Raw genomic sequence first — 26,240 nt, forward strand, 5'->3', positions numbered from 1 at the left:
GGCAAAGTCTGACACCGCTATTGTTTGCTGCCCCGACCAACGCCGCAAACCCCCCGCCACCCCTATACCACGCCCATCCTCGAAGGGTGTAATCCTCGTTACTTGTCTTATTCCACTCTTTGACTTTCTCTTGCATCTCTTATAGCACCCAGGGGTGCCTCTGTCCCAATATTTTAGAGGGCGAGCTTGTCAACCCTGTACAGCCGCATTCGAAAAGTACTGGCACCCTACTATATTGAGTCATTCATGAATTGTAGCCCGCCAACAACCATAGCACTCGCCCATACTCAAATTATTGACAGGTATGACCGCAATAGAGACATTGCAGCTCTCTCTGACAACGGTCTCGAATATGAGAATTGGAAAGCAGAAAGGACTGCCTCGTGAGTTTGGCCCGGAGGTGCTAAAACCTTTCGAATGCGGCTGTACACACCAGTTCAATCAATTCTTTCATTAGCTCCGGGGGGCGGGCATTGAAGAGCCTCACCTTTAACTCGACTTTATGGCTGTAAGGGCTACAATACTGAACTGGTGTGAACAGGGATTACAAGGTAGCCCCCCAAGGCCTCTCGCACCATACAAAAACAGCCAATTTCAATTGCTTATAACTTCAAAACCATGATAGATATCAAAAATCTGTCAAGATAATCTCTTCATTATTGTTTCTAGCTTTTTTATCTTGAAAAATCATTGATATCTAGATCTATTGTGTGGTGAATTTACAAAGTTCACGTGTTCACGTGTTCACGTCACCGGCCGACCAGGGTCAGGTTCACAAACAATCACTCGCAACGCAAATGAGCGATATCCTGAATATTCCACTTAAAAGCCTTTCTTTTACGCTTTTAACCACCCCTTGCATACTAATCTACCTCACCACAATTCCCTGGTTTTTTTCCACTCTTTCCGAAAGGCTTGCGTTGAAATATCGACAACTTCAATATCCCTTGGCATCCATCCTCACGATTACATAATACACCGATTGGCTTTATGGAGCTTAGCGAGGTAGGCACCGTAGTCCCGCTTCTGGTCACTTTCGTCGTTGGAGTCCCAGGTCTCGTCCTTCTATTTTTTCAAATCCGCAAATGTGTACGCAGCAGACGAGCTCAAGAGGCAAGCACTCTCTACTAACTTCTTTCTACCTTGCTTTAGGATCTAACTTGAACAGCTACAGACCGCCGTCGTTCCCGATGTTGAGACCTCAAATCTAGAAATCACGTCCCCCACAGCTGCCAGCTCCGACGAGCCCAGTCCCCCAAATCCATCTAACGGGAACGTTATAAATCACAACATCTTCAACTTCTACACAGGACATCATCCAGACATTCCAATCACTCTGGCAGTCATCCATCCCCGAAGGGTACTTAGGGGAGGCATCGAACGAGACCCGGTAACTAGTCTCCAGGGTCTGTTACCACCCTGGAGAGTAGGGACTTGGCCATCAGATGCGTTGAGAAGATAGTGATTGTGAAGCCGGAGTTGAGCTTGGGGTCCTCTTTCTAAGGGAGAAAAGGGAAACCTAGCGACAGGAAGGATCAAAATTACATCGAGAAACGAGTTTAGGGATTCAGCGGATTGAGTTTGTTTTTCTTTCTTTACGGCACGAAGATATTGCAGTGCTAGATCATTTCCTAGTTATGAATTTTGGTTGTATTACGGACAAGTCAATTCTCTTAGTGCCTATCTATAAAAAAGTAGTAATGTATGATAGCGTAACTGTATCAAACTCTCAAACTGTCAAACAAGGCTCTTTCTCTGTACCGTCTCTGAGCGGGGAACCTCATGAATTAGAGTCATGATGTTGTTTCGTACAGCCTCGCTGGCATGTCTTAGAGTTGAGCCTCACGATTGGAATCTTGGCACAAGAAGAACCCTAACCCATTCAGCCTTGGGGGCAGAGCATGCGGCTCTGATATGGGCTGTGGAGAATTTGAGTGAGTATTGTACTGGCATATAGGCGAGGTATTCACGAGGGGCTACTTCTGGTTCGGTCTTGCCCATATGACCCCGCGAGAGAGGGGTGATGGGATCAGTTTTGATGCTCTGCACCACCGGCCGTGGGTATCGGCCGTTTGCAGGAAACTCTTTGATTTTTCCGTGGTTTCGAGCAAAATCAGTAGAGTTTTGCAAAAGTTTGTATGATCGCTAGGTATCTGATTTGGAAGATGTCCTTGAGAGCTACTACGTATACATAGATATCTGGACATATATCCATTACTACTTAATAACTGCTGCGTCTACATGCTGCTGGGTATAATATTGAGTAGGATAGAATAAATCCCGACATATGAGGTATCTACAAGTTATGCTGCTAGATTTTAGACGAGTCTCAACCTGTTGTTGCAATTGGGGATCGCAGAGGGGTCATGACGACGTTGGCAATCATGCTAAACTCGACCCTACGAATCAACGATTATGATGATAGCCACAACAAAACACGTACTTACAGAGTTATCTTCTATACTCGAAATCCAGCCTTGATGATTGTAGTTAACTTACCCCCCGTGAGTAGGTAGTATACTAGGTCCTTCGTTCATCATAAAGATTGGTTAGGGTATATATACCAGTAGTCATGCATGGCCGGTGGAAGTTCACCAGGAGGAGGGCGATTAATCAATATCACCCTGCATGGTGACGTAGCGGCCGTGATCATTCATCTGGTGAGCCAATCGTTCATCTGGGTTCGTCCTTTAATATTGACCGCGCAGTTATCTATAAATACCCTCAAACCCCTTCAAAATCAAAGTTCATCATTACATACAGTGATCACGTTTATCATTCACTAGCTTCAATATTTCTGTGTTCACCACCACTGAGCTACTTGCGCACTATACAGTAGCGTACCGATAACTTGGATCTCTCTAGAAGAATGCCTTCAAAGTTAACTACCGGCGAAATTATCGGCACGGTTTTGGGTATTCTCTCCATCATAACGCCGCTCGTTATATTCTTCATTAAATGTATCCTTCAAGCACGCAAAAAGGTATGCGCTAGTCAACAACTCTTATTAATTCTCTCGCCTTATCACCATTCACTAGTAATTAAGGGTCTAATATACATATACGAGGCTAGGGAGCCACACACAGACCAGAGACTAGTGACGAAGAAAGTCGCGAGGGGGGTGCTCCCCCACCGCCGGCACCTGTTACAAGCGGAAATATATTCCACATACGCGAAGCTCACCTCAGTTTCTACTCCGAGTCAAAGCCCAATACAGACGCTGCAAATCCTCTTGCTATTGCCTACCCTCAGGCAGTTTTGAGTAGGGATACGATAGGGGACCTTAGCACTATTTCAAACGGGGGCTTATCTGAAATGAGAAGATCAATAGTTCATAGGATTGATAAGGTTAATGACAATAGTCAAAGGTTGGCTTATCTGGCCTCTCTGGTATGGGCCCACTAGCTCACCATGCTAATACACAGAAGCTGTCTTAATGTCCTATCTACCCCAGATCTAGAGTCGACTCAAATTGCCCCGATTGAGATACCTAGCACCCCAGATCCCACATCACCACCCGCAGGAGAACACGAGAAAAAGGCGGAGTAGCTTTGGCTTCTAAGGTAAGCATGTTCCATTAACCCTCTCGGCCTAAAACCGACTCCTTCTCGCTATAATCAAGGCCCAACTCTCTTACAATAGACACCAGCGAGTGCGGTATACGTAACTACATTCGAATATTCGCTAGATTTGGTTATATACACGTTTAAACGTTTAGGGACTCGAGGCGCATTCTTTAATTTTCTCTACTCTACAAAAATATAAATAAGTCATATATAGCATTTAGCCAGCGATATGTATATATCGATACTTTAATTATAGGTATTACTTTTGTATTATTTGAAATTATCTCGGAGTTTTACCACTACGATATGTAACGATATTGAACGGCACAAATTATAAGTAGGAAGGGTGTTAAATTCATGATCTTATATATAATACACGAAGTATACCCTCTTCGGCATGAATGGTGTCCCTCCCACGAAGCCTGTCCTGTTCAACTCGCTGGCGAAGCAACCTGACTGGGGCGCCCTCCGCGCGAAATTGAAACTTCGCTGGCTGGACAGAAGATATATATAATCTACTACCCCCAAAGAACTAGCGATGCCTAGCTCTGTGGGTTGCGTACAACCCGGGACCATCCCTTAGTCTGTCACGTTCGAGCGACTTTTGGTGCAGGGGCTGCGTAGAGGGCTGCTGAATTTGAAGCAAAGAGTATTCGCCACAAGTACTCGGCGGCCGAAGAACTTCTCAATAGCCAAGAATCCCGTCTACCACAGCGAGCGCAGCTGCGGCCGGTCCCCGCAGATGGTTCCACAGCCTAAGACAAGGCCGAGCAGTCCCGAGCAGTTGGTAATAGAAGTTAAAGGTATATGATGGTTGAAACAAAATGCTCGGAGGTGGTCAATTCAACCCCCAGGCACACCCCTCACTTTTGGCCTACTAAACAGCAGGGAAGGCGGTGAACTGCGGCATTGATGTGCGCTGGGAGTAACCGTGCAAAGCTTCTTCCACCATCCATGCCCCCACGTCTATACCAGGAGCCAGTTACTCCCCATACCACAAGTTCTTAGCACCGATGGCCAAAAACACTGTCTTCCACAGCGAGCCATAGCTATCCCCCACGCCATAGTTTCCGAAAACAGAGAACGAAGGGACCCGTCGGTCTCGACTATGTCAGTATATATATGTAGTACTTCGAATTCAAGAGCAGGGGTAACTGAAGGGGGTTACCTCGCTGCGAAAGGCTTATCCCTACCGGCCTGAAGTATTTAACACTGGGCCGGCCCCCGACTGGAGCAGATGTGTTATTGGTTGGTCAATAAATGGTGAGAAAACCCGGCTCAAGGCCTGCTCCTGGATATCGAAGTAAGGAAAGAAAGCTTTTACCTGCCAGAAGTTTAGTTCTCCTGCCCTGTTCATCTACTTACTTGTCGGCTCTGTCCGTCTAGTATAGTGCTCTCCTCCCTCTTCTCCTCCCCCACTCCCTCTTCTCCTCCCCCACTCCCTCCTCTCCTTCTCTCAATGCAGGTTACCGCGTCTATCCATTGGCCCAGAAGTGCAATTTTATGACTAGAAAATGCACCAGCAAAATACTGACGTGGCACCTTTAAGGATGTGCGGATCACAACACCAATGGCTACTTAGTTCTCCAGAACCTTGATAGCCCTGGCTCCATCCCCACCTTAAATAGAGGGGATTCAAACAGTATTGTTAGGATTAATATTTAGGATATGGTATTAAAAGACGGCAGTCAAAGTTGGGCCCCAATGAGCACGCCCCATTTGCGAAGAGATAGCCGCAACATGTCCTCTATGTACCACTAAGCCTTAAAGGTTGACAGCTATAGAATGTTATCAACCAGAATCCTACATGTAGCGGATCGGATCGGACACTGCGTCATGTTACGAAAGCTTACCTCGCTATATATGAGTACTCTCGGAACAAAAAATTGGTATCTTATATACATAAAGAGTACCTTCTGCCCAGCACCTTTAATTTTCCACTACCCTTTCTCTCTGCCCTGTCGACCTGATCTTGAAGGGTTCCAATGCAGACTTTAATTACCTAATCAATTCCATATTTACTCTGGGTTAGGGTTAAATCTTAGGCCAATTAGCGTGCTTCGTTTTCGACGACGAGTCTCTTGGCTTAAAACGTGCATACATAACCTACATGTACATATACCTAGTCGATTTGCCCGTAATACATATTAAAGGGCCCAGCCGGGTAGGGATTAGTTTCGGGCCCATCTCTACCAGCAGCAAGCTGCTTACCAGTAGGAGGGCTGGGTAGTACGATCGCGAGCTTGGTTACATGTAGAGACCTGTCATGGTACACCACATGCACTACACACACCGTTGATTCCTGCATCAAGCAATGAGCCTATAAGTAGCCAGGAACAAGAATCACAGCCCTTGGATACATCATGACGATACCAACAATAGAGGCTTTCAGTTGACCCGAATTTTTATTTTCAAAGTGAAAGGAAAACTCATGCAGCTAAAGTTGCGTCTGCTTCTGCAGCTGACATGTCACTTTCTGATGAATACTTAATGCTAAATATTCCGTCCTCGAGTATTTCTCAGTCTGCACCTGCTCTGTTTGTCCATAGTTCAATGCACTTCGGACAGACTCTTGGCTACAGGAGTTTCCTTTTCACTTTGAAAATGGAAAACAGGGATCAACTGAAAGCCTCTAATACATAGCAAAGTGATATTGGCCGTTCACGTGCGCAACGTGGTGAAAGGAACACAATTGTGGCGCAAGAACACGATAGCTATGTAGCGCTAGCTATGCATGCGCCACACCTACTCGCGAGTGATCTGGCAGCCAATAAGAGTTCCTTTCCTTTAATCTTTGGATCGTTCGCCTTTTTTGTCTGGTCGGCTTCAATCCAGCAGCGCGAGTACTCTATGTCTAGAGTAGTCTAGCCACAGTCGATTTTGGAGCAACGACAAACAGGTATCTTCCTATGGCTGAGACAACCTGAGTCCCAGTGATCTGCGCACACCATGGACACTCTACATGTACTCTACATACACGGTACAGTATATCAATGTATCAATTCCAGGCCTGGATACAGTTACCAATAAACTCGTAAAGGACTATCTTGTGTCAATTGAAGCCAATGCCCGCGAAGAAAGCTTCTACAGAAGTTTGGCTACCCGAATGTTCTATGTGCGCTTGATCCTCTACGTACTCTACTATCTATGTAAACGAATCAGTAAATACACCCTTTCCTCACGCCATGGCCAAGGTTTCGCGCCAAATGAATCACTCTAAATGTGTTTAGTAATAGGAAAGGCTGTACTGAGTGAACGAATCTATTTGCTATGGGTAAATAGATCAGCAATTGAATCTTTAGTCCTGTTCGTTACCTGAAAAAACCCAAAACCCACAACGTTGATTGTAAGCCTAAATGAACTGCGTGCTCTTATTCATTTACCTGATTAGGTCATCTCAAACAAACTTGAGGTTTCCATGCTACCATTGAGAATCTCAAGACTAATGTTTTGTGTAATGTTATAACGGAGTACTGCCTCCTCTTCATATGTTAAAACTCTTGGTGCGAGCCCGGCGCCCGGGAGCAGTGTTCTACCTGTCGAGCCTCATGATTTGTGAAGTCTATGGAAGGCTATGGATATAAATATGTCAAGATGGAGTCATAGTATCTTGGCTCTAGCCTTGGCATATATTTATACGTATAAATGGACCTGAATACGATAGTCAAGTAAATCAGCTAAGAAGATTAAGATATTCCTCATATACTCTTTTATATTATAATATAATATGCCAACCTTAATGAATTATCAATCAAACACCCAATCAATCATCATGCATATTGGTTTTGATTTAGCGAGTGATATTTCATGACCGAATTTCCCACTTAGCAACCGTCTCGAAAATATCTTTAGAAACCAATTCTCATGTCCACCATATATATATGTGATGTTTCACTCCCACAGAATCATAGGTTGTCTTCGTACGTAGTAACGAAACAGTAGTATAATTGCCGGTTGAGTCTTTCTTCATGGGCTGGCAGCTGGCTTGGGTGGCCCCGACCAAGATTAATGTATGATCTCTGCAGTGGCGGAATAGTGGGAGTAAATAAAGCACAGTACTAGTATATACGTATTAATTTATAATGTCTTGAGGTGCAACGGAATAACTTGCGTGCTGAATCATTAAATTCGCCCCACATGAACATACATGTAGTGTTGTTTTAACTATAGCTAAATTGCTAGGTTGTTTGGATTATATCATCTGAGCCATCGTGCGTTTAATTAATTCCACCTCGTCGTTGAACATGACTATGACGCTCCGCGTGCTCAAATCTTTGGTTTCTTGCGTAATTACCAGAATCTAGCTAGGTGGCCAATCGAAAATGCAAGTCCATGTAGTTCTCGGGCCCTAGGATACAACATACTTGGCAATTAGGTCTATAGAGCCAAAATTGAAAGGCCATTGTAAGCTCAATGAAGGCCTATCCTTCCAGATATACGCTCCATCAAGCAAGTTAACTAGACACTATAGCTAAAGTCATGTATGGGGAAGATGTGACGTGACAACATAGAGTAGATACTACTCTATATAACGTTGCACAATTGCAACTCCTTATCTTGCATGTTGGTGCTTTTTAGGTTTAGCCAACCTTGTAGTCTTACCGACGCCCGAAAGACGTAACTTCTTGCGCCATATTTACATGTATCTACGCACGCATATATGGACACATGTATATATTTGGGGCCATGGGTCTCTTCTGTGGCGAGGTAGTGACCCTAGTTGGGGCTCGACCTCACATTCCCACTGTTAGCTTAATTACTGGCGTCAACTGGATATTGGTGCGTTAGTCTAACTGATGCGCTGGTTCGATCGGCTCTCCTAGGTCTACCAAAACGCAAGATCCCAACGCTCGGTACCAGAAGCCTGGGTGGAATCACTCTGTCTTTTGAGACAACCACCCATGTGATTTGGTAGTAACTACATGTAACGTGCACGTTATCAACTTACCCCTGGCCGGAGCTACATACACTTTCTACCAGGATAAAGCTTCCACCGAGCAAGGTCTACATACGCAACTTACATGTATGTACTCGCAACAGGCCTGAAGTACCCGAAAATGTAGCTGCAAGGTTTTGGTGTATTTTTGACTTCTACTCCAATGGTAATTGCAGATTAGGGCTTGCATTTTCGGGTACTTGTTATCTGCTGCGAGTAGGTGCTCTGCATGGCCCGAGCTTATCATACTCTACAGCTTCCGGTAGAATTATTGCGAAAGTGGGTTCCCCGTGACCCGATAGTCCTATTGGCCCTTAAAAGATTTTTTGCTACGAGCACAGACCAACAAAATCCACTCTTTTACCTCTGACTTTCGCAATAATTCTACCGGAAACTGTATTCCCCAGGGCTACAGGCGGCTGCAGTAGTGTGCTTGAATATTCCCGGCGCTAGAGTGCGTTGGGGTAAATCATTATAGCGCAACTTACTAGCCACATATAGCAGTCTTTTCTGTTGAATGCTATCTGTAGTCATTATATCATGGCGGTTGTCATGATTAGCTGTATCTACATGCACTTGTACTGTATCATATGGATGGCTGTCAGTTTACATTTAAATCAATTTGACTCAAGGGAAGTCAGGTCCCACCAACAAACTAATCAATTAGCTAACCAGTTGAGGAAGCTGGAAACAATAATGTTCATCCAGGCCCTACAAAATTCAAATCATAACTCATGATCAGAAGCTGAAACACCATTCAATAAGTAGCAAGACATTCTAAATGACATATGAGTCGCAATGTATCCAGCCCAAAATAGACCATAAAAAAGCCCCAGGGTAGATATCCGCAAAAAATAAATAAAGAGAAAATAAGGAGATTAAGTAGCCAGAAAAGAAAAATTCCATTGAATTGCAAGTGCTCATGGTTTGGTTTGTTTAACCCTACCCATGCTCATCCAACCTTCCCCTCGACTGAATCCCTTCTCACATCCAACTCAAACGCAGGATATGCATTCGTCTAACTCCAACAAGTTTATCTTACCACTCACACTGAATCAGCTCCACAAGCCTCTGATGCCCTGACAAACAACGAACAGGGGGAAGAAAACAAAAGAAAAAATAGATTTCTCGAGCATTAATATGCTAAAGTTGGGTTTGATAAAAAGAAAACCCGAGCACAGTAAGAGGGACAGCAGAATCAAGATGTGTCCATCCCACTCGCTCCCTGCTTCTTACGGACATAATTTACAAAATCGTCCAGTATTGAAGGCCAGGCACCTAGGTAATATCGATAATTCGCCAGTCAGCCAATTTCATGTATAATATCACCTATAAGTGGAATATTGGGTCGATCAATCCTACCATCAATATCGTAGCTCGCTAACTCCGGTGTTGGGTCCGCATCCGCTAATTGGACAAAATCGTACATGCAGTTCCACGTATCTTTCGCGATGCTACGCTTGTACTCCGTCTCCAAAAACTCGATCCAATTATCCATCTGCGCCTTAAACCGCGACGCGAACAGTAACTTCCAATACTCCACAGCGGACTCTAGCGGGAGGGATTTCTGGTTTGGAGAGCGTGCAAAGTTGTAGGTGAAGAGGTAGACCTTCTTGAATACGGCTTCATCGTTGCCGAAAGAGCTCCTGAGAGCGGGAACTCGCGCACGCTGTTTATCGAGGGTTTCACAGCTGCAGTTGTCAGACATACGAAATAGTGTGAACATGGTGTGTGGGGAAAGCATACCCGCATGCCTTCCACCCGTCAACGAATCCTTCCCGAGCGAACTCCCCCATGGTAGGAGCTTTTAAGAGTTCTGCAACGACGAGAACGGTCGGCTCTTCTAGGCCGATACCAATATCTTGGAGGTACCTCATTGCGCCGTTGACGCCAATGATATTAGGTGGATCGCCAGCCTCTAGATTCCGGGTCCTGACGTTAGCTTACTGAATTCTCGGGTCACGCGACTAGCGGTGAGATGTGGTTACCATGGTATTTATCGAAGATGCTGTTCAGCTGTGCTGTAGAGTTGGAAGTGGAGCTTGCAGATGCTGCGGGTGCTGTAGGTGTGTTGTTGGAGTTGAAGTATCTATTCAGACGGCGCGACATGTTAGAGAAATAGCGGGGAGCTGGTATTTAGGCCCTGATATATTATGCGATAGAGCTGTGGGGAAACGTGGAGATCTAAGATTAAGTCCCTCCTGCAGAGCAAATACAGAAGAAGGAAGGGTGAGAGGGGAGAAAGAGGGAGCGACGGTGACGACAGGTGGTGGATTGCGGGGTGTTAGTGTGGGGTAGGCTGGCCGCGGTCAATTGACAACAACACCATCAGCCAACAACAAGCCAACGACAACGATAGTGATGCGGAGTTCGCTTGACCAAGGGACGGGGTGGAATAACAGAAAAGGAAGCAAGCAGGATATACGCGAATTATAATGCGCACCATACAACCGTCGAGTAATTCCAACCGCGACAGAGAAAAATAGGACTTTACTTACGAATCAACAGCGACTTCTACGTTCCATGAATGTGTTTTGAGGAACTATTAATATACCAAATATACCACAGTGGAGAGGCACTTTGTCAGCCTCGCCTTTATCATTCATCCATGCGCCTTCGCCAATGGATCTGTAGGGATCGGTAGTATACCTTCGCAGCTGTTCGTTCCGAGCATTCCGTAAATGCAATGAACTGCGATATTGCAGTACTCTGGGATGGAGTATAGCTCTAGAAAGCGGCGGATCCAACCACAAGCATAGTCAGTAACCAAACAAGCTGGCCTATATGTAAATCCGAGTGCAAGGTGGAGGGGGAATAGAGACAGGAAAGCAACGCTTACCATGCGGTATTCTTCAACAAGACTGGGGAGGGTAGGGGTCCGGATATGGTGAGGTAAGCGGAATAGGTAGGCGGGGGCAGAATAAACCAAGTTAGGTAGATATGGACGTTGTTTCAGTGATGGTTGGCTGGTGGGTTAGTTTGGTGGTTACAGAATAAAAAGAGATGAGTGAGTGAGGGGATACTGGAAGGGTAAGGGGGAATAGAAGGAGGGGTTTCATGGGTATTCTATTGGAGCCTCAAATACCCTGTATGTATGTTTTTCTATGCACACCAACAGAGTAGGGCGACATATACGGATCCATGTGGTACACCTACTAGCATTTAGAATGTAGTAATTGAGACATGGACCTACAGTACCGGTACTGTAGGTACATACATGTACTAAGGGTTTTATGAAAACCCCCTGTATTAGTCAATACTTAGGCATTCAGTCAAAAATGCCCCGTGGCAATAACTGTTTTCACCACATTTTACTGAACACCTAAGTAGATAACTAAATGTATTCGTCAATTGGTCAAAGCAATGTAGTTATGTAGGTTTCGGATGAATTGGCAAAGTTTATTCTAATTATTGCTGAATGGGCAGATCTTTAAAAGACTCCAGTGTCACCAAGTTTCCTAGTCTTATGCATGTGGCTTAAGTATGTGGCTTAGGTTACGTCCTTGAGGGGGAAGGGGGGGGGGGGGGGTGTGTGTGTGAGAGACTACTCGTAATTTCATAGCGTTTCCGAACACGACCAATATTGCATGATATACAAAAAGGTGGATTTAGCGCTTTTTTGTATGGTATGCAGTAGCAGTCGTGTTCAGAAACGTCATGAATTTACGAGTACATGCAAGCCAGATCTCTCGATCTCGACCTTGCTACATGTACAACTTTACTAGCTGTATACTACATTTACTCATGACTCCAATGGCATTGCATTTACCAAGCCCGTGGGTAGAGAGAGGTTTTACCAGTATGTACATGAGCACATTTAGGACAGCCAAAATAAAACTTTCAAATATACCCTGGTGGTCTATGGATCTAATTATAATATAGGCATGCAAAATGGTTAATTCTGTGGTCACTGGTGCCGCGCGAGGTACGTAGGCCAACCAATCGGCGTGACCAGTCACGCCGTTTCTTTCGCAAATTTGGCATTGCAATACTCGAAAGAAAGCTAGAAACCCACCGCACAGATTAATAATTTTCTTGAGATACGGTGGCTGGCGCCATGGCCCGGCCAGACTCGCGTGGTATTATGTTGTCATTTCTATATATTGGGGGCCTGGGCGTAAATTATCGTTATATATGAAGCTAAACAATTTTCTATAATTAATGGCTGTAGAAGTACTGGAGTACAACCTACAGTTCTAGGGTTTGATGGGTAGATCTATATATTTATTTCTTGAAGTATATGTCTCTATACCGGCACTCATGGCCATGGTTTGGGGGAAGATCTGAGGTTGGAAAGTTTTGACTTATACGACTACATGTACATACATGTAGCTACAGTGCCATGACAGATCACCGTCGCGAAGCAAAACCACACCAAAAAACGCCGAAATCGGCGATTTTATAATAGCTCCAGAACCCGCCATTTTAAGATATAACTTGTACCAATTAGTTTAGTACAACTTAATTATTAGGAGAATCACTTGGTAGTCTTGAATTTCAAAAATATTCATTGTAGAATTAATGGTAGAGAATTTTGTTCGGTTATTTTCAGGAAATGCGCCGGGGCTGCTTCAAAGCTACATAACTTCCCACGTGTTTGTTGAACAAACTTACGCTTTGAAATATATGTTATTTTATAGTGTATCTCCCTATCCTGAAGGTTCTGTGGTAATTGATAAAGAATTAGAGGTTAGGGAGGTTGCCCATTTTGGCGTGTGTTTTGGCGCGAAGACGGCGACTTATGTCCAAGAACTACATATACATATGTATGTAGTTCAGCGCTCCTCTATACGGATCTACACTAACCGCAATCTTCATGTACTTTGTGATCCAAACAACCTTCATTCAAGATGATTGTGCATATGGTGTGAATTTTCGCGCGACATGTAGTGAGGCGAACACGCAAGTAGGCCGGCATTCACCTACAAATATTCCTCCTCTCTGCTCGGTATCCTGTATGCTCGCTACGTAGGAAACTCTGTAGATGCTTAGAGAAAAAGTAGAATTGCCAGAATCGTGATTCCCGAGCCCCTTGAACAGTGTATCCAAACACTCAAAAATCTGCTAAATCCCACTCGTATCCAGAATTTTTATTAATTTAGGGCGTTGGAGCCTTAGAGCTCGTGCAAATTGATAATTGGTGGCGAGGGAAAGCTTGAAAATGGGAGTGCCTACATGTAGTCTCAGTCCGGCAATACGAACCTCGTTCCTGGGACCGTACCCAGAATTCAGGTGCAAACCGGTTCGAATTCTAAGACAACTGTACAGTCGTTCACGGGGTGAGGACGAACACTGGGTGAAGACGAACCAAGGTTCTTAATCTGGCAAGCTGCCAAAGCGATCTTTCCCATCGTTCTCACCCTGTGAACGACTGTACCAACTGTTTACGTCGAGCCACCTAAACCGCGGTTCTATTTCTTGGCATGCGAGTGTCCGCACGAACAGGGTCTTCCAGCTGACTAAGTGCAGTGTTTGAGCCCACGAACCGGTTTGTATGAATTGTTTAAACCGCTGTTTATACAAGGAGGTAAGAATTCTCTACCAACTATTAAATTAAGGGCGCGTTTAGGGGAAGTGTGGTTTAGAAACTACGTTAAGCGGAAGTCTTGTTAGCACATTGCTAACTGAGAAATATTAAAACAGAGTTTTGGTCTGCCAAACACGAGATTTCCTTAACAAAGTGGCTTGCCAAACAGGCTGATTTTTGATATGAGTTTTGGTAAAAGTGTGTTGCGTAACGGCATTTGGGGGTCTTAACCTCCGTTTAGGTGGTTGCCAAACGCGCCCTAAATGGTTGAGTACAAACTGTTTAAACCAGATAACCGGCAAACCACTGTAAACACTGCACAGAAACAATTGTACCTAGACTTTAGACTTCGCACTCTTCCGCATTAACTGGCAAATCTAACCAACCAAAATGCCCCGAATGTCGGAGACAGAGGGGGTCGCGGGTAGAATGTACAAAGTTGCCTATCTAAGCCTAGTTCACTATGGAGTCAATGATTATTCAGCCAAATCCATCACAAGCCTGGGAGCATCTTCCGGCGTAGCTAGTCTCTGGCAGTCATTCCTTGGCACATATAAATCTCGAACTCAGTCCCTTTTACTAGGTCAACTTTGGGGGGGGGAGAGAGCGAAGGGGATTCCGGAAAGGGGGAGGAGGGGGAGGAGGTGCCGAAGGCACCCCAGTATCGATTACCCCACGATTATTGAGGAAAAAGTTAATATATATCAACATATAATCCATAATTATTCGCAAGGTAGACTTCAAAGAAGAGCAGAAACATTCGGGGCCTAGCCAGCCTGCTGGCAACCAGTTACATGCAGTGAAACTTTGTCCCAATTTGGCCTTAAGCTCACGATTCCTCAGAGGGTTAAGTTTATTTCCCTTCTAACGCCGGCTAGGGGTTTGTCCTCTCTCGCTAGTTAACGAGCGCGCATCCCATAAACTGTCGAAACCATGCTTGGGTTTTGATCGGTTGGGGTGCGAGTGAGCGAGCATGTGGGAGATTGGGTTTTGTAAAACCCAATTGTGCTGTGGCTTTCTGTAATTATATAAGCATGATTTACGTAATGACAGTAATAAACTAGACTTCTCTAGCCACCCGGAAAGTCATCCGTGATTCTGCCAAAGTGGCTTAGCTGTCCACTGCGTTTAGATAGTCTGTCTCCGTATCCTCCTCTGTTTATATATTTTACAACACAGAAGAACCGTTAACTTATTTAGTCTGGTATTTTCAAACTCGCTAAATCCGATGCACAGTATTCACCCTCGCAGCAATAGTAACGGGAGCCTAGATCGGGATCAAGTAATAGCTATAGTTGGAGTCCTTGCATCCGTTTTTGGTACGTATTGTCTTTGCGCAGGTGAAGAAGCTCCGTAAAGGACGTCAGGAACAGATTGTATTAACTCCGAATATCCAATTTGTTATTTATGATTGCTAATGACTTGAATTATCTTGAAGACAGCTAGCGAAGACCTAGAAGCAAATTCCGCCGCATCAGGAGCTGTAGTAAATCTGAATCCCGCCGTCTCTGATCATGAAGTTGAGAATCACCGCTGCATGGTGGTCAATAACTACAACTTCTACCACAACTATCCACCACCTCAACAACCTCCCCTAGCCCTCATTTCATTAAACAGAGCACAGAACTTTGAGCTGCCGTCCGGGCGAACCTTTACTTGGCCAGTAAACTAAGGCCTACTAGATCGTAGATCTGGCGGGATCGTCTAGATCTTAGGCCGAAATTGATCCCGTTCGCAACAGTACATATATTTCCCCTTGGTTCTCCCAAAGGTTATCAACCTGCTGATTTCTATGTCACAGTGTCCGATATAGTTTACGAGCCTTTGTGCAAGTGGAGAGAGCTCTATTTTCCAGTAACTTGATTGGTACCAATCCTCCATCAGCCAATTAGATACTCCGGATTTAGAGCGCGAGTCTTTTGCCTCAAGGCGATATTTGTTTTATAGTTAGAGTATGAACGCATAAAACCGTGTTCTTTTTCATTTTTTTTATTCTGGCGTTTTTTTTTGGTTTTTATTTTTATTTGGAGCGTTTTTGGGAGCCTCTTATAGCTCTTAACCATATATCTACATACAACTTTCCTATTACACCTAAAGTGCAAGCCAGTCTTTTTCCCTTGAACACTTTTCACTTCTTGCTTATTCTATCATCTCATTCGTAGCATTCATATCGGCTAGCTGTGCACATTTTCGTTGCGGTGCCCCCCAGGACTCAAGAGCAAGAGTTTGTTGTAAGCCTAGCTTGGCGCGACTGCACAACCGACGACTGAACAATCGACAACACGGCCGGTCGCACAAGGCTGAAAGAATGGCATCGATCTGCGTAAGAAGTAGTAATGTTGTTCTAGCCAATTTTTCGAGTTATGGAGGTATTTGGATATTTGTCTTGAATACGCCCCTTAATCTCCCATCATACTGGCCCGAAAAGGCAACTTTACCGTCTATTCGAATTAATGCGGTACTTAGGGCGCTGTCATTGCTTGTCAATGATCGGTAGTATTAGATACATGATAGGTAGGGAGGGTTAGGGCTCTGGGATTTCTGAATCTGGCCCAGAAGCCTAACCTAGTCCTAGTTCAAGACTTGGCGCCAAGGCTTACACCAGAGAGCAATCTATTTTCATTAGTGGAGATACATATTTCCTGGTGCAATTTCTGTCGTAGTAGAGACTCTAGAGAGAGCACCAGCTCTAGATTAGGAGAATCTGATTGACTAATGAAAAGATCAGGACTAATCAGCTGCAGGTTACCGGAAAATAGAGCTGACTAGTTCCGTCTGTGCCTCACGCCTACGCTCATCACAGCCCATCACTTGGATTCAATGTTGCGGTATGGTTAAGGTTCTGACTACGCACGCAGGTTATTCATGGCTGTAAACCATCCTCTCAAGCTTTATACCAGTTGAATTACGTAGGTATGGCTAAAGTTAAGGCTAATTGGCACAACGCTGTACTGCTAGGTGCGGTTTTCTAAGGTCAACTCCTTAAAGAGTTTATATAAAATAATGACGTCTACGTGTATTGTATTTGGAGTTTATCTGCATTATAATATGCACTATCTACAAATATGAATTTATAGTTGTTATGCAATCTCTATATTTTATAAATGACACTAGCCGTGGAGGGAAATTCCTTCCGTCTCTGTACGGGTAGGGCGTACGAGTGATATACGGTGATGCATTATTATCCCTTAAGCCACCGCCAGGCCAGGCCGCGATACCAGCTTCTACCAGCAAAAACACAAAGTCTCCGAGTCTTAAGATTAATGTTAGCCCTGGAGCCATATAATACAAGGAAATCTTACAAATGACCCGGAGATATTACGTCTCTGATATTAGCCGTATATTGCGTGTATGCTTTATTGGACATTGCTGATAGGCATGTTCTCAGGTATTAGATGCCTGAGAGAAATGAATGTTGAGTACATGTATCTACGCTAAGGTTTTCGTTTTAACCATTCACAATATATCTTGAGTAGCCTGTACCGTAGAAGGCTGGCAACTGGTGTTGATATCTGGCTTGAAGACTTGAGGTGTGTATTGTCTAACCCACGCGTACGGCTAGGGTTTAGAAGATGCACATTCTGTGGTTTCTCAACCACGCGAGAACCCGCCTCACACGAGGCTACTTCAAAGCTAATATGAGTGAATGTTTTCCTGATACACGTGTTACATTTGAATACCTCCATACCTTTACCTAAAAATGGCAAAAAAGATTCCATGCTCGAGATCCAAAGTTAAGGTGTGTGTTGCGCTGTGATAAGGTAAACACTCTGGGTACATCTCAAAAGAGCTCTTTAACTTTAGAATCCTCATCAACTATCACTCTGAAAATTGATTTTTCCATTAAGCATTATCATAATTAGCTGCAGGAACAGCTCCTAACATTGAATCATCCTGCAGAAAACTAATCATCGAAATAAGAAGAAACTCCCACATAACTCCCACAAAACTCCTACGAAGCAACAAAAGCGATATGAACCCAAATTATACATGTAGCCAAATCTCGATATGAGATATAAATGTGCGTGCTCGGACAAAACGTGGTATTGCATGGAATCATTAAGAATTATCAAGGATTAATAAAAGCCGACCTTTTTGTTTTTTTACCCAACCAACGATACGATGCACCAAAAGAAAACAGATGTCCCAAAAGCCTGCGCCCAAAAGAAATCCCAGACTGACTTTGACGAAAAAGATAATCAAAAGAACTACCTGGGCTGGAAGGAAAGAAATAGGTATAGAACTCAAAATATACCGAATGATGAAGCGTGACTGCTGTCGGTAGAAATGTGATCCGAAGAATCAAACGAACCAAATACGAGGGGAGAGATAACGACCGATAGAATGAATACGAGAGTAGAGTAAATGATAAAAGTAGATGGATGAAAAAGATCCCAAATATGAGGTAATAAGACACAACAAAGGAATCACAACCTTTCAGAATAGTTTTCTGTTCTCATACCCATACCCGCAACCAATGCTCTCACCATCCTCCGGGCTGGCCCATGGGCCAAAGCCAGTCGCAAGTCAATAAAGCCCCATGTTAAAAGATAATAAAAATATGCACCAACGTTTTGCTCGCCCTTCCCGTCCCAATAGCACATAGAACTGCCATAGAGATAATAACGTAAAGAAGGGTAAATAATGAGATAGTCATCAGATAGATCCAGAGAAAAACGTAATCATAATAGGTCCTGGAAAAAAGGCAAAGGAAAGACAAGGAAAAGCGAAACATTTTTAGTGAAAAGATAACACGCACAACCCGGAAATCACGATCCAAAGCAAAATTCCGACAGACGAGGGGGATAAATGAGAGAAAATCCAAAGGGAATAAATGGTAAAAAAAAAAGATAAGAAAAAAACGAAGCCAACGAAACATCTTCCGCCGCAATCTTTTCAAACTTAGACAAGCCTTCAGCTCCACTTGTCCCAAGAAAAACAAAAATAGAAATTTTAATTCACCGCACGTATTGTGGGTTCCCATGACAATTTTTCTCTCCGCACCAAAACCGACGTATGGACTGATAGAAAACCAACATGTAGAGTTCGGGTAGGCAGAGGAATTTACTGCTGCTGGTACGCTCCGAAGCCGTTGGTTCCGAAACCCCCAACGGAGTTTCCGCCCCAACCTCCAGGAGTTCCGGCGCCATTTCCACGGCCGTATCCACCAGCACTCTGTGGGACTCCTCCATAGCCGGACCCAGTCTGCGGTCCTCCAAAGCCCTGCGACTGATCTTGCCATCTGCCAGGTGGAGATGGTCCAGCTGGTGACTGAGGACCATGACCCTGGATAGCATTTGGACCGCCAGCGGATCCGGGAGGACCCTGGGGGGCCATAGGACTACCGTATTGTGGGAAGTACGCAGAAGGGGTCTGTGGAGGGTACTGAGGAGTGTTCGGCTGCTGCGGAGAATATCCGTCGTATTGGCCAGTTGGGGGACGATCCTTGCCCCACTAAAATTATGTCAGTATTACGTGGATAATGGGTGTTGTAGAAAATAAATATACGTACGCTACACTTCAGCGGCCTTCCATTCACATTGTACCCCGAGAGCTGGCAGATTGCCATTGCAGCATTCTCATGAGTGTCCATCTTGACAAATGCAAACCCTCTGTCTGCTTGGAACCTAGTCTCGACCACGTAACCAAAGTTCTGGAACAATGGAACAAGATCATTCTGGGTTGTGTAAGGTGTAAGATTACCGACATAAACGGTTGTTTGCCATTGAGGTGTTTGCTGGACAATCATGTCATAGCTCTGAACGCCATGGGTCGGGAAATGGTGATGACCATAGGGAGTGGTAGGAGTCATTCCCATGGCAGCCATAGCGGCTTGCTGAGAGATAGAGGGCTGGCCCTTCTGGTTAGCCCAATTGCAGCGAATCGCACGAGAACCGAGCCATTCTCCATCCATACTGCTCAGAGCCTTCTCGGCGTCAGTACGCTCACGGAAAGCGACGAAACCGTAACCGCGGGAGCGGCCAGTCTTCATATCCCACATAACGCGGGCCTCAGAAACTGAGCCAAAAGCAGAGAAGGCTTGAGTAAGGACTTCATCGTTGACCTCGTTGGAAAGGTCACCGACAAAGATGTGGAAGTGGTTAGTAGTGTCTTCCTTGCTAGACTGGTTAGATTGATATGCCCAGTTGACACGAATTTCCTAGTTTTGTTCGTCAGGCGAATATTTACAATTAGAGAAGAGTGGGGATCATACAGCCTGGTGGATTCTTCTTCCATTCAGAGTTGCCATGGCACGCTCAGCCGCACCAGGATCATCGTATTCAATGAAGCCATAGTTGTACCCCTTACTCTGAGTAGACACAGTTAGACTACAGAGTGACACTTTATAGGAGGGGGGAATGAGGGGCGGAATAGCGGGGTATGTGTACGTTTTTGTCAGGGATAATTTTGACGCTCTGGACATGGCCAGTGGTTTCAAAAATCTGTTTCAGAATCTCCTCGGTAACGCGAGGATCCACTCCGCCAACATACAACGCTCTCTTGTTTGGCTCGGGTGCGGCACGGCGGACGAACCCCCCAGCAGAAGTGGGCGAGGTCACACCGGAAACCGACATCGGCGAAGTGATGGCCGTCGGAATCGGGTTTGTGTTCTGCGGGATAATGACTGGGGGAAGAGGTGGAGGAGGCATATGGCTGGATTGATTCCCCTGGCCAGGAGCATTATTTTGGTCTTGAGACATGATGAAATGAATTTTGCGGGTGCAAGCAGTTCCACTTGAAAATTTCTTTTTGAGCGTTTTTGTCTAAGACAGCGCAAGCAAAGTGTTTATTTTCTCGTTTCGAGTCGACAAAAAAATCGAGAAAGCCTGAAAGGAAACCCGACAACGACGAAGAAAGAACGCTGCCAGAGATCGACCTGGATGAGGAAGATACACGCGATAGTTGAAGCGCGCTAAGAGAAGAGAGAGATAGAGAGATAGAGAGATAGAGAGATAGAGAGATAGAAGAAAGAGGAGAGAGAAAAAGTGGAGACAATTGGAAAAAAAGCCGTGAAAACCGAGGACGCAATCCTATACCACCTCTTCAAGACACTAAGAGATGAAAAGGGAGGGTGGAACAGGAGCGAAAGGGAAGACGAGAGAAAAACAAAAAGGCAATTTTCCGGTCCAAACGCCTCGAGAGGAAAGGAGATGTCAAGAGAAATGGAGAGGAGGATGATGATGAGAAGATGAGGGGGAGGGGGGAAGGAGAAAGGAAAAGTGATGAAGTGTGGAGACGAAGAGGTGGGGTGAGTGAGGAAGGGAAGAAGGAAATAGAGGTTAGGAAGAAAAAAGGCAGCGGACCAGGAGAGGAGAGTGAAGGAAAAAAGTGGTGTAAAAAGACAAGAAAACTGCGAGTAAGCGAAGAGAGGGGGAGGTGAGGCGCTGATTTGGGTGTGGACCGCAAGCGCTGGTTGGCTCGTGTGAAAGGTGGGTGTGCAATGTGTCCTGTGTGGGGGGGCAAAAAACGTCTCTTGTGCGCCTTTATCCTGCTTCAGCCGTCATGCCCTCCGCGAACTACTTACTGCAAAGAGTTCTATTTGCTCTCATCCTGCAGGCGAACATGTTTTTTTTGGGCTCACGACTCGAAAGAGACTTTATTGAGTAGGTATCTTGAAGTGCCTACAGTATTGTATGTAAATACATACCTACATGATACTTTTGGTAGCGACTGGTAGGGTAGATACAAGTATTTGTCTGGCGCGCTCTGTCCTGTGACTGGTTCTTCTCACCTCCTTTACGCAGGTACATATATAGTTTAAACTTATGCTTACGGACAGGCATCAGAGTTTTTGCTTTGTTCATTGTTCAGGACCCATTCGTTGACGGGTTGATTTGACGGGTGCAGTCTATCACACACAACCAGAATCGATAGTATTCACGTTATTTAAGTTTTGATGCATTAGTATGGGAAGATCGTTCACAGTTTTTAAAGGCTAGTAATTTGTGTCCTACTCTGTCTACCTGTCTAGGGTATACCCAGTACCTACATCAGTAACTCACTATTTATTTTTCTCGTGCTCTTTAACTTTATAGCTGTCAGCTGAACCAATTTTTTCACTCTTTGGGGTAAAAATAGAATTAGATCGAAGACTTTTATTCTCTTGGTCGATCCCTAAAGAAGTATTGACTGCCTACTCAACAGTTCGAGTATGTAGGTATAAATGTACATTCATTGATGAACAGCGACTAGTGGGTACACCCTACTAAAGCTCTACAGTTACTAATTGTAGACTTTATCCCCTTTCTCGTACATAATCGTATGCCGATGTTGACCTGGCCGGAGCTGCACCTTATGTTAGCACCGGCGATGGATAGCTGCGTGGAGTTGAAGAGACGATGACGGAGTGTTCAGGGGGGCAATTGTAAGCGGTCTTGGCGACTACGTAGTATCGTATTGGACACGAACCGCTGGCACACAGCCAGGCTCTCACCCCTCTCACGAACTACTTACCAGTTCGTAGACCTCATACCTTCTGCTCGTCTCACTTACGCCATTCATCTACATCTCAGAAGTTTGCTCTATCCATCAACCCCCCCGCCATCGACACATCTTCTCTATCCCTTCATATTGATACCGTCAAACTTGATCCACCAGACGTTCTGTGCCATTATCTTTACTCTTTAAAAACATCTACTTTGGGCAAGAAACTCAGGTACCGAAGGTACGGTTCAAAAGACGCTTTGGCCTGCATATATTACTCCGCATCCTGTGCAGAATTAACTGATCAAATAGGTTGACCCAGCAAAATAAACCCCTCCCCTGGCTGGTATCAGCTTATCCGTATCGTGCCACGTACAGAGATCCTCTCTGAGCAGAAATTCCCGCACCCCGCACTTGTATACTTAGAAACACCGGGAGCAACGGTCAAAACCTAAATCCAAACGTCATAGCATTCCAGGCACAACTTCAAAATCGCTCGATTCCAGTTTAGAAGATACTTTACCAGCCTCCAACGCGGCCGGCACTAGAATCGCACATAGGAAAGCTGGCTGGAAAGCGACGCTCGTTATCCAGCGCCGGCGGTCTCTTCGCCAGGATGTTCGGTAACAACAGCAACAACAACGGATCTGCTCCATCAACAGCTGATGCTGAGCCTACCTTGAATACAAAGATTGCTAACCAGCTTCCCACCGACAGTACTCCATTCGCAGAAAAGGGAAAGAAGGGGAGCTCTGGTTCTAAAACGTCTGCCTTCATAGCCTCTGCTAAGAATTCGATCACAAACCTTGGCAACAATAACGAGCAAAAGGAAAAAGAAACGAAAACTACTGCACCAAAGGATGATCTCCCTACAGTTGTCGTAGGTCCTAACAATAACTCTGCGGGCGATTCAAAACCAGGCCCCAAAAGCACGTTCAGAGTCGGCGTGACGGAGGATAAGAACAAAAAATGCCGAAGGACCATGGAGGATACCCACTCATTTCTTTATAACTTCTTGCCAACCTTGCCGCCAGCTACACCTACATCAAGTACTACCAACACCTCTGGAGTTACGTCTACACATTCGACCGAGGAGACAGTGGAATCAGACAATGGATACTTTGCGATCTTCGATGGGCATGCGGGGACATATGCTGCCGATTGGTGTGGGAAGAAATTACACCTGGTTCTGGAGGACACAATCAGAAAGCATCCCAACACTCCCATACCCGAGTTACTAGACATGACCTTTACCAATTGTGATGGACAGCTAGAAAAGCTACCTGTTAGGAATAGTGGGTGTACAGCTGTTTGTGCCGTTTTGAGGTGGGAGGATAGGCCGGTGCCGAATAGTGTTGGGCAGTTGGATGCTGCTAAAGGGAAGGGAGTAGTCAACGACGAAAACTCGAAACCCTCCCTGAACTTGGCGACAGAAAGACAGAGGGTCCTATACACAGCCAACGTTGGTGATGCTAGGATTGTACTCTGCAGAAATGGCAAAGCTCTAAGGCTGAGTTATGATCATAAGGGAAGCGATGAAAATGAAGGGAAGAGGGTGGCAAACGCTGGAGGTTTGATATTAAACAACCGTGTCAACGGTCAGTCATGACTCAACCCTCGCCCCTCCGTTTTGTAATGATTAGCTGACATTGGGACGTATAGGGGTTCTGGCTGTCACTCGTGCCCTAGGAGACAGTTATATGAAGGAATTAGTCACAGGACATCCTTATACCACGGAAACTGTCCTACAGCCCGAGGCAGACGAATTCATTATACTTGCTTGTGATGGCGTAAGTTTGGCATCTTTTGCGTTGTATTTACACCAGTTGTGCTGACTTTCTTTGCGTAGCTTTGGGATGTTTGTTCGGACCAGGAAGCAGTTGACCTCGTTCACGCCGTCAAGGACCCACAGGAAGCGAGTAAAATGCTTGTAGATTATGCTTTGGGCAGGTTTTCTTCGGATAACCTCAGTTGTATGATTGTGCGTTTAGATCCCACTGGCAAGTTTCACGGGTTGAAAGCTCCGGATTCTGCGGTAGAGGTGAAGGGAGAAGTGGCGCAGCCGACGAAGAAGTAGGACGAGCTCATTGAGCAGGGAGATTTATAGAAGGGGGTCTTTTCTTTGGTACGATACGAAATTTAGGGAGTGGTACTTTTTTTCTTTTTTTCTTTTTCTCTTTCTTTTGTTTCGTTTCCTCTGAGGCGGGGAGAGGGCATGCGGGTATATGCGTTTTTTTTTTATTGTTTTTTATTGTTTTTTTTTATCTCTATCCTGATTTTTTTGTGAGATTTTCTTTCTTTTCTGCATACTTATTCACTTTAACTGGGACTTTGCGACTTGAAATTTTTCAATGGTGACAAAAGCATTTGCAGTGTGGGGATTTATTTGATGGAGTAGCGGGGTGGTGGTGTTGGGGGGGTTTGTGGTTTGGCCCGGGGGGTTACAGAAAGGGTCCATTGCACTTTTGTTTTGTTCTAGATTAGTACACTGGCCGCATCGTCGGTATTAAATTTTACGACTCGCCGCATCATCTTTAGAAAGGGACACACCTAACTTAGGAGGACGATCGATCATACGAGTATCCAGAAGAACTGCAGAGAGGAGCGACGGCTTTTAACATTTTTATATCAATCATAGTTTTGACGGTGTGGGAGAAGCTAGCACGCATCATGTCGCGTCACTCGGAGCATTACTTAGGTGTTGAGGACTGCAGATGCACAATATTAATTATCAGCCCTAGCTACATGTAGCTACTAACTACTTCAAACTGAATAAATTAACCACCTAAGGCTTTATATCCAGTACCTACTCGGCCCAATGCTGTATTATCACCAGATGTAGTGGACCCCTACTTCTCAACCAGTGGGATACGAAGCGTTATTCTACCCACATAGCATGAGGTGCTAGTGAGTACGGAAAGAGCACAAACAAGGCGGGCGCATTGCCGTTTCCTACATCATAACCCCAGGGGGGCGGGGTGTGTGAATTTCTTAAGGCGGGATTATAGTAGCTTTAACTACATGTAGTGGGCATGTAGTAAGTATGTAGCCTACAGTAGAAGAAATAGAAGGGGGGCAGATACAAACCTCTCGCTGTAACGAGAGTCCGCTATGACGCAACGCAAGCAACGCAGGGCGCGCGTTAATAGGGCCCACCATATGCATCACAAGAGCGCCGGAGAAACACGTACATGTGGACCCTACCCGTGACGTCGCCAGCTCCGCGTCTGGCGCGGTAGCGGGAGAGGCGGGGGAGAGGCGTCTACGCTGTGGTTTCTGGGCTAGTTTTGATTTGGGGGTTGATGCAGAAAACAACTCCCAAACATACAACACGCACACGCAAATACAAACACTTGGGTCACGCAGCCGGATGGCCGGATGGCTGGTGTATTTATGTATGTGTGTGTGTTTTGGGGGGGGGGGGGGGGGGGGTTGGAGTAGCTGGTTATGTGTTGGGTTTGAAGAGAGCTGGGGATAGTTCCTATGTTCCGTGCGGGAGCGGCTATGGGCCCTTGAAGAAGCCAGAATAGACTGGTAAATGGTGGGTATACATATGTTCCTGCTCCCAATTAACTCCTAAAGATGTAGAGCGGCATTATCTCGAGATAGCACCCCCCGCGCGGCAAACTCAAGATGCAATGTCTCCTAGCTGCATGCACTGGGATGGAGGGCGTCATCAGAAATCACTCGGCTGTTCTCTCTGTGGGACTAGAGCGGGTTTATTCGATTGGTTGGGTGGTTTTGATATATTGGATATCAGCGTTGATGGTGATTGTCACGAGTCGTT

At 45.2% G+C, this 26,240-nt stretch overlaps 5 protein-coding genes across 5 annotated transcripts; 3 read left to right on the forward strand and 2 right to left on the reverse strand.

Annotated features, from left to right (window-relative positions):
- Positions 1-990: 990 nt before the first annotated feature.
- H6S33_008473 (uncharacterized protein) lies at positions 991-1,462 on the forward strand (the record flags this gene model as incomplete). The annotated part of the gene is made up of 2 exons (XM_044839825.1): positions 991-1,113; positions 1,175-1,462. 2 exons carry the CDS (start codon positions 991-993, stop codon positions 1,460-1,462), a joined length of 411 nt encoding a protein of 136 aa, XP_044688018.1.
- Positions 1,463-2,869: 1,407 nt separating this feature from the next.
- On the forward strand, positions 2,870-3,549 carry H6S33_008474 (uncharacterized protein; the record flags this gene model as incomplete). The annotated part of the gene is made up of 3 exons (XM_044839826.1): positions 2,870-2,983; positions 3,073-3,368; positions 3,429-3,549. 3 exons carry the CDS (start codon positions 2,870-2,872, stop codon positions 3,547-3,549), a joined length of 531 nt encoding a protein of 176 aa, XP_044688019.1.
- Positions 3,550-9,700: 6,151 nt separating this feature from the next.
- Positions 9,701-10,611, reverse strand: H6S33_008475 (uncharacterized protein; the record flags this gene model as incomplete). The annotated part of the gene is made up of 4 exons (XM_044839827.1): positions 9,701-9,780; positions 9,865-10,193; positions 10,249-10,420; positions 10,491-10,611. The coding sequence occupies 4 exons, from the start codon at positions 10,609-10,611 to the stop codon at positions 9,701-9,703; spliced, it is 702 nt and encodes a 233-aa protein (XP_044688020.1).
- Positions 10,612-19,093: 8,482 nt separating this feature from the next.
- On the reverse strand, positions 19,094-20,730 carry H6S33_008476 (uncharacterized protein; the record flags this gene model as incomplete). The annotated part of the gene is made up of 4 exons (XM_044839828.1): positions 19,094-19,483; positions 19,542-20,189; positions 20,244-20,339; positions 20,419-20,730. The coding sequence occupies 4 exons, from the start codon at positions 20,728-20,730 to the stop codon at positions 19,094-19,096; spliced, it is 1,446 nt and encodes a 481-aa protein (XP_044688021.1).
- Positions 20,731-23,069: 2,339 nt separating this feature from the next.
- On the forward strand, positions 23,070-24,530 carry H6S33_008477 (uncharacterized protein; the record flags this gene model as incomplete). Its single annotated transcript, XM_044839829.1, has 4 exons — positions 23,070-23,915; positions 23,982-24,051; positions 24,116-24,243; positions 24,303-24,530. 4 exons carry the CDS (start codon positions 23,070-23,072, stop codon positions 24,528-24,530), a joined length of 1,272 nt encoding a protein of 423 aa, XP_044688022.1.
- Positions 24,531-26,240: the final 1,710 nt, after the last annotated feature.

This window comes from Morchella sextelata (genome assembly GCF_020137385.1).
Source record: "Morchella sextelata strain SCLS chromosome Unknown scls_26, whole genome shotgun sequence".
Lineage (NCBI taxonomy): Eukaryota > Fungi > Ascomycota > Pezizomycetes > Pezizales > Morchellaceae > Morchella > Morchella sextelata.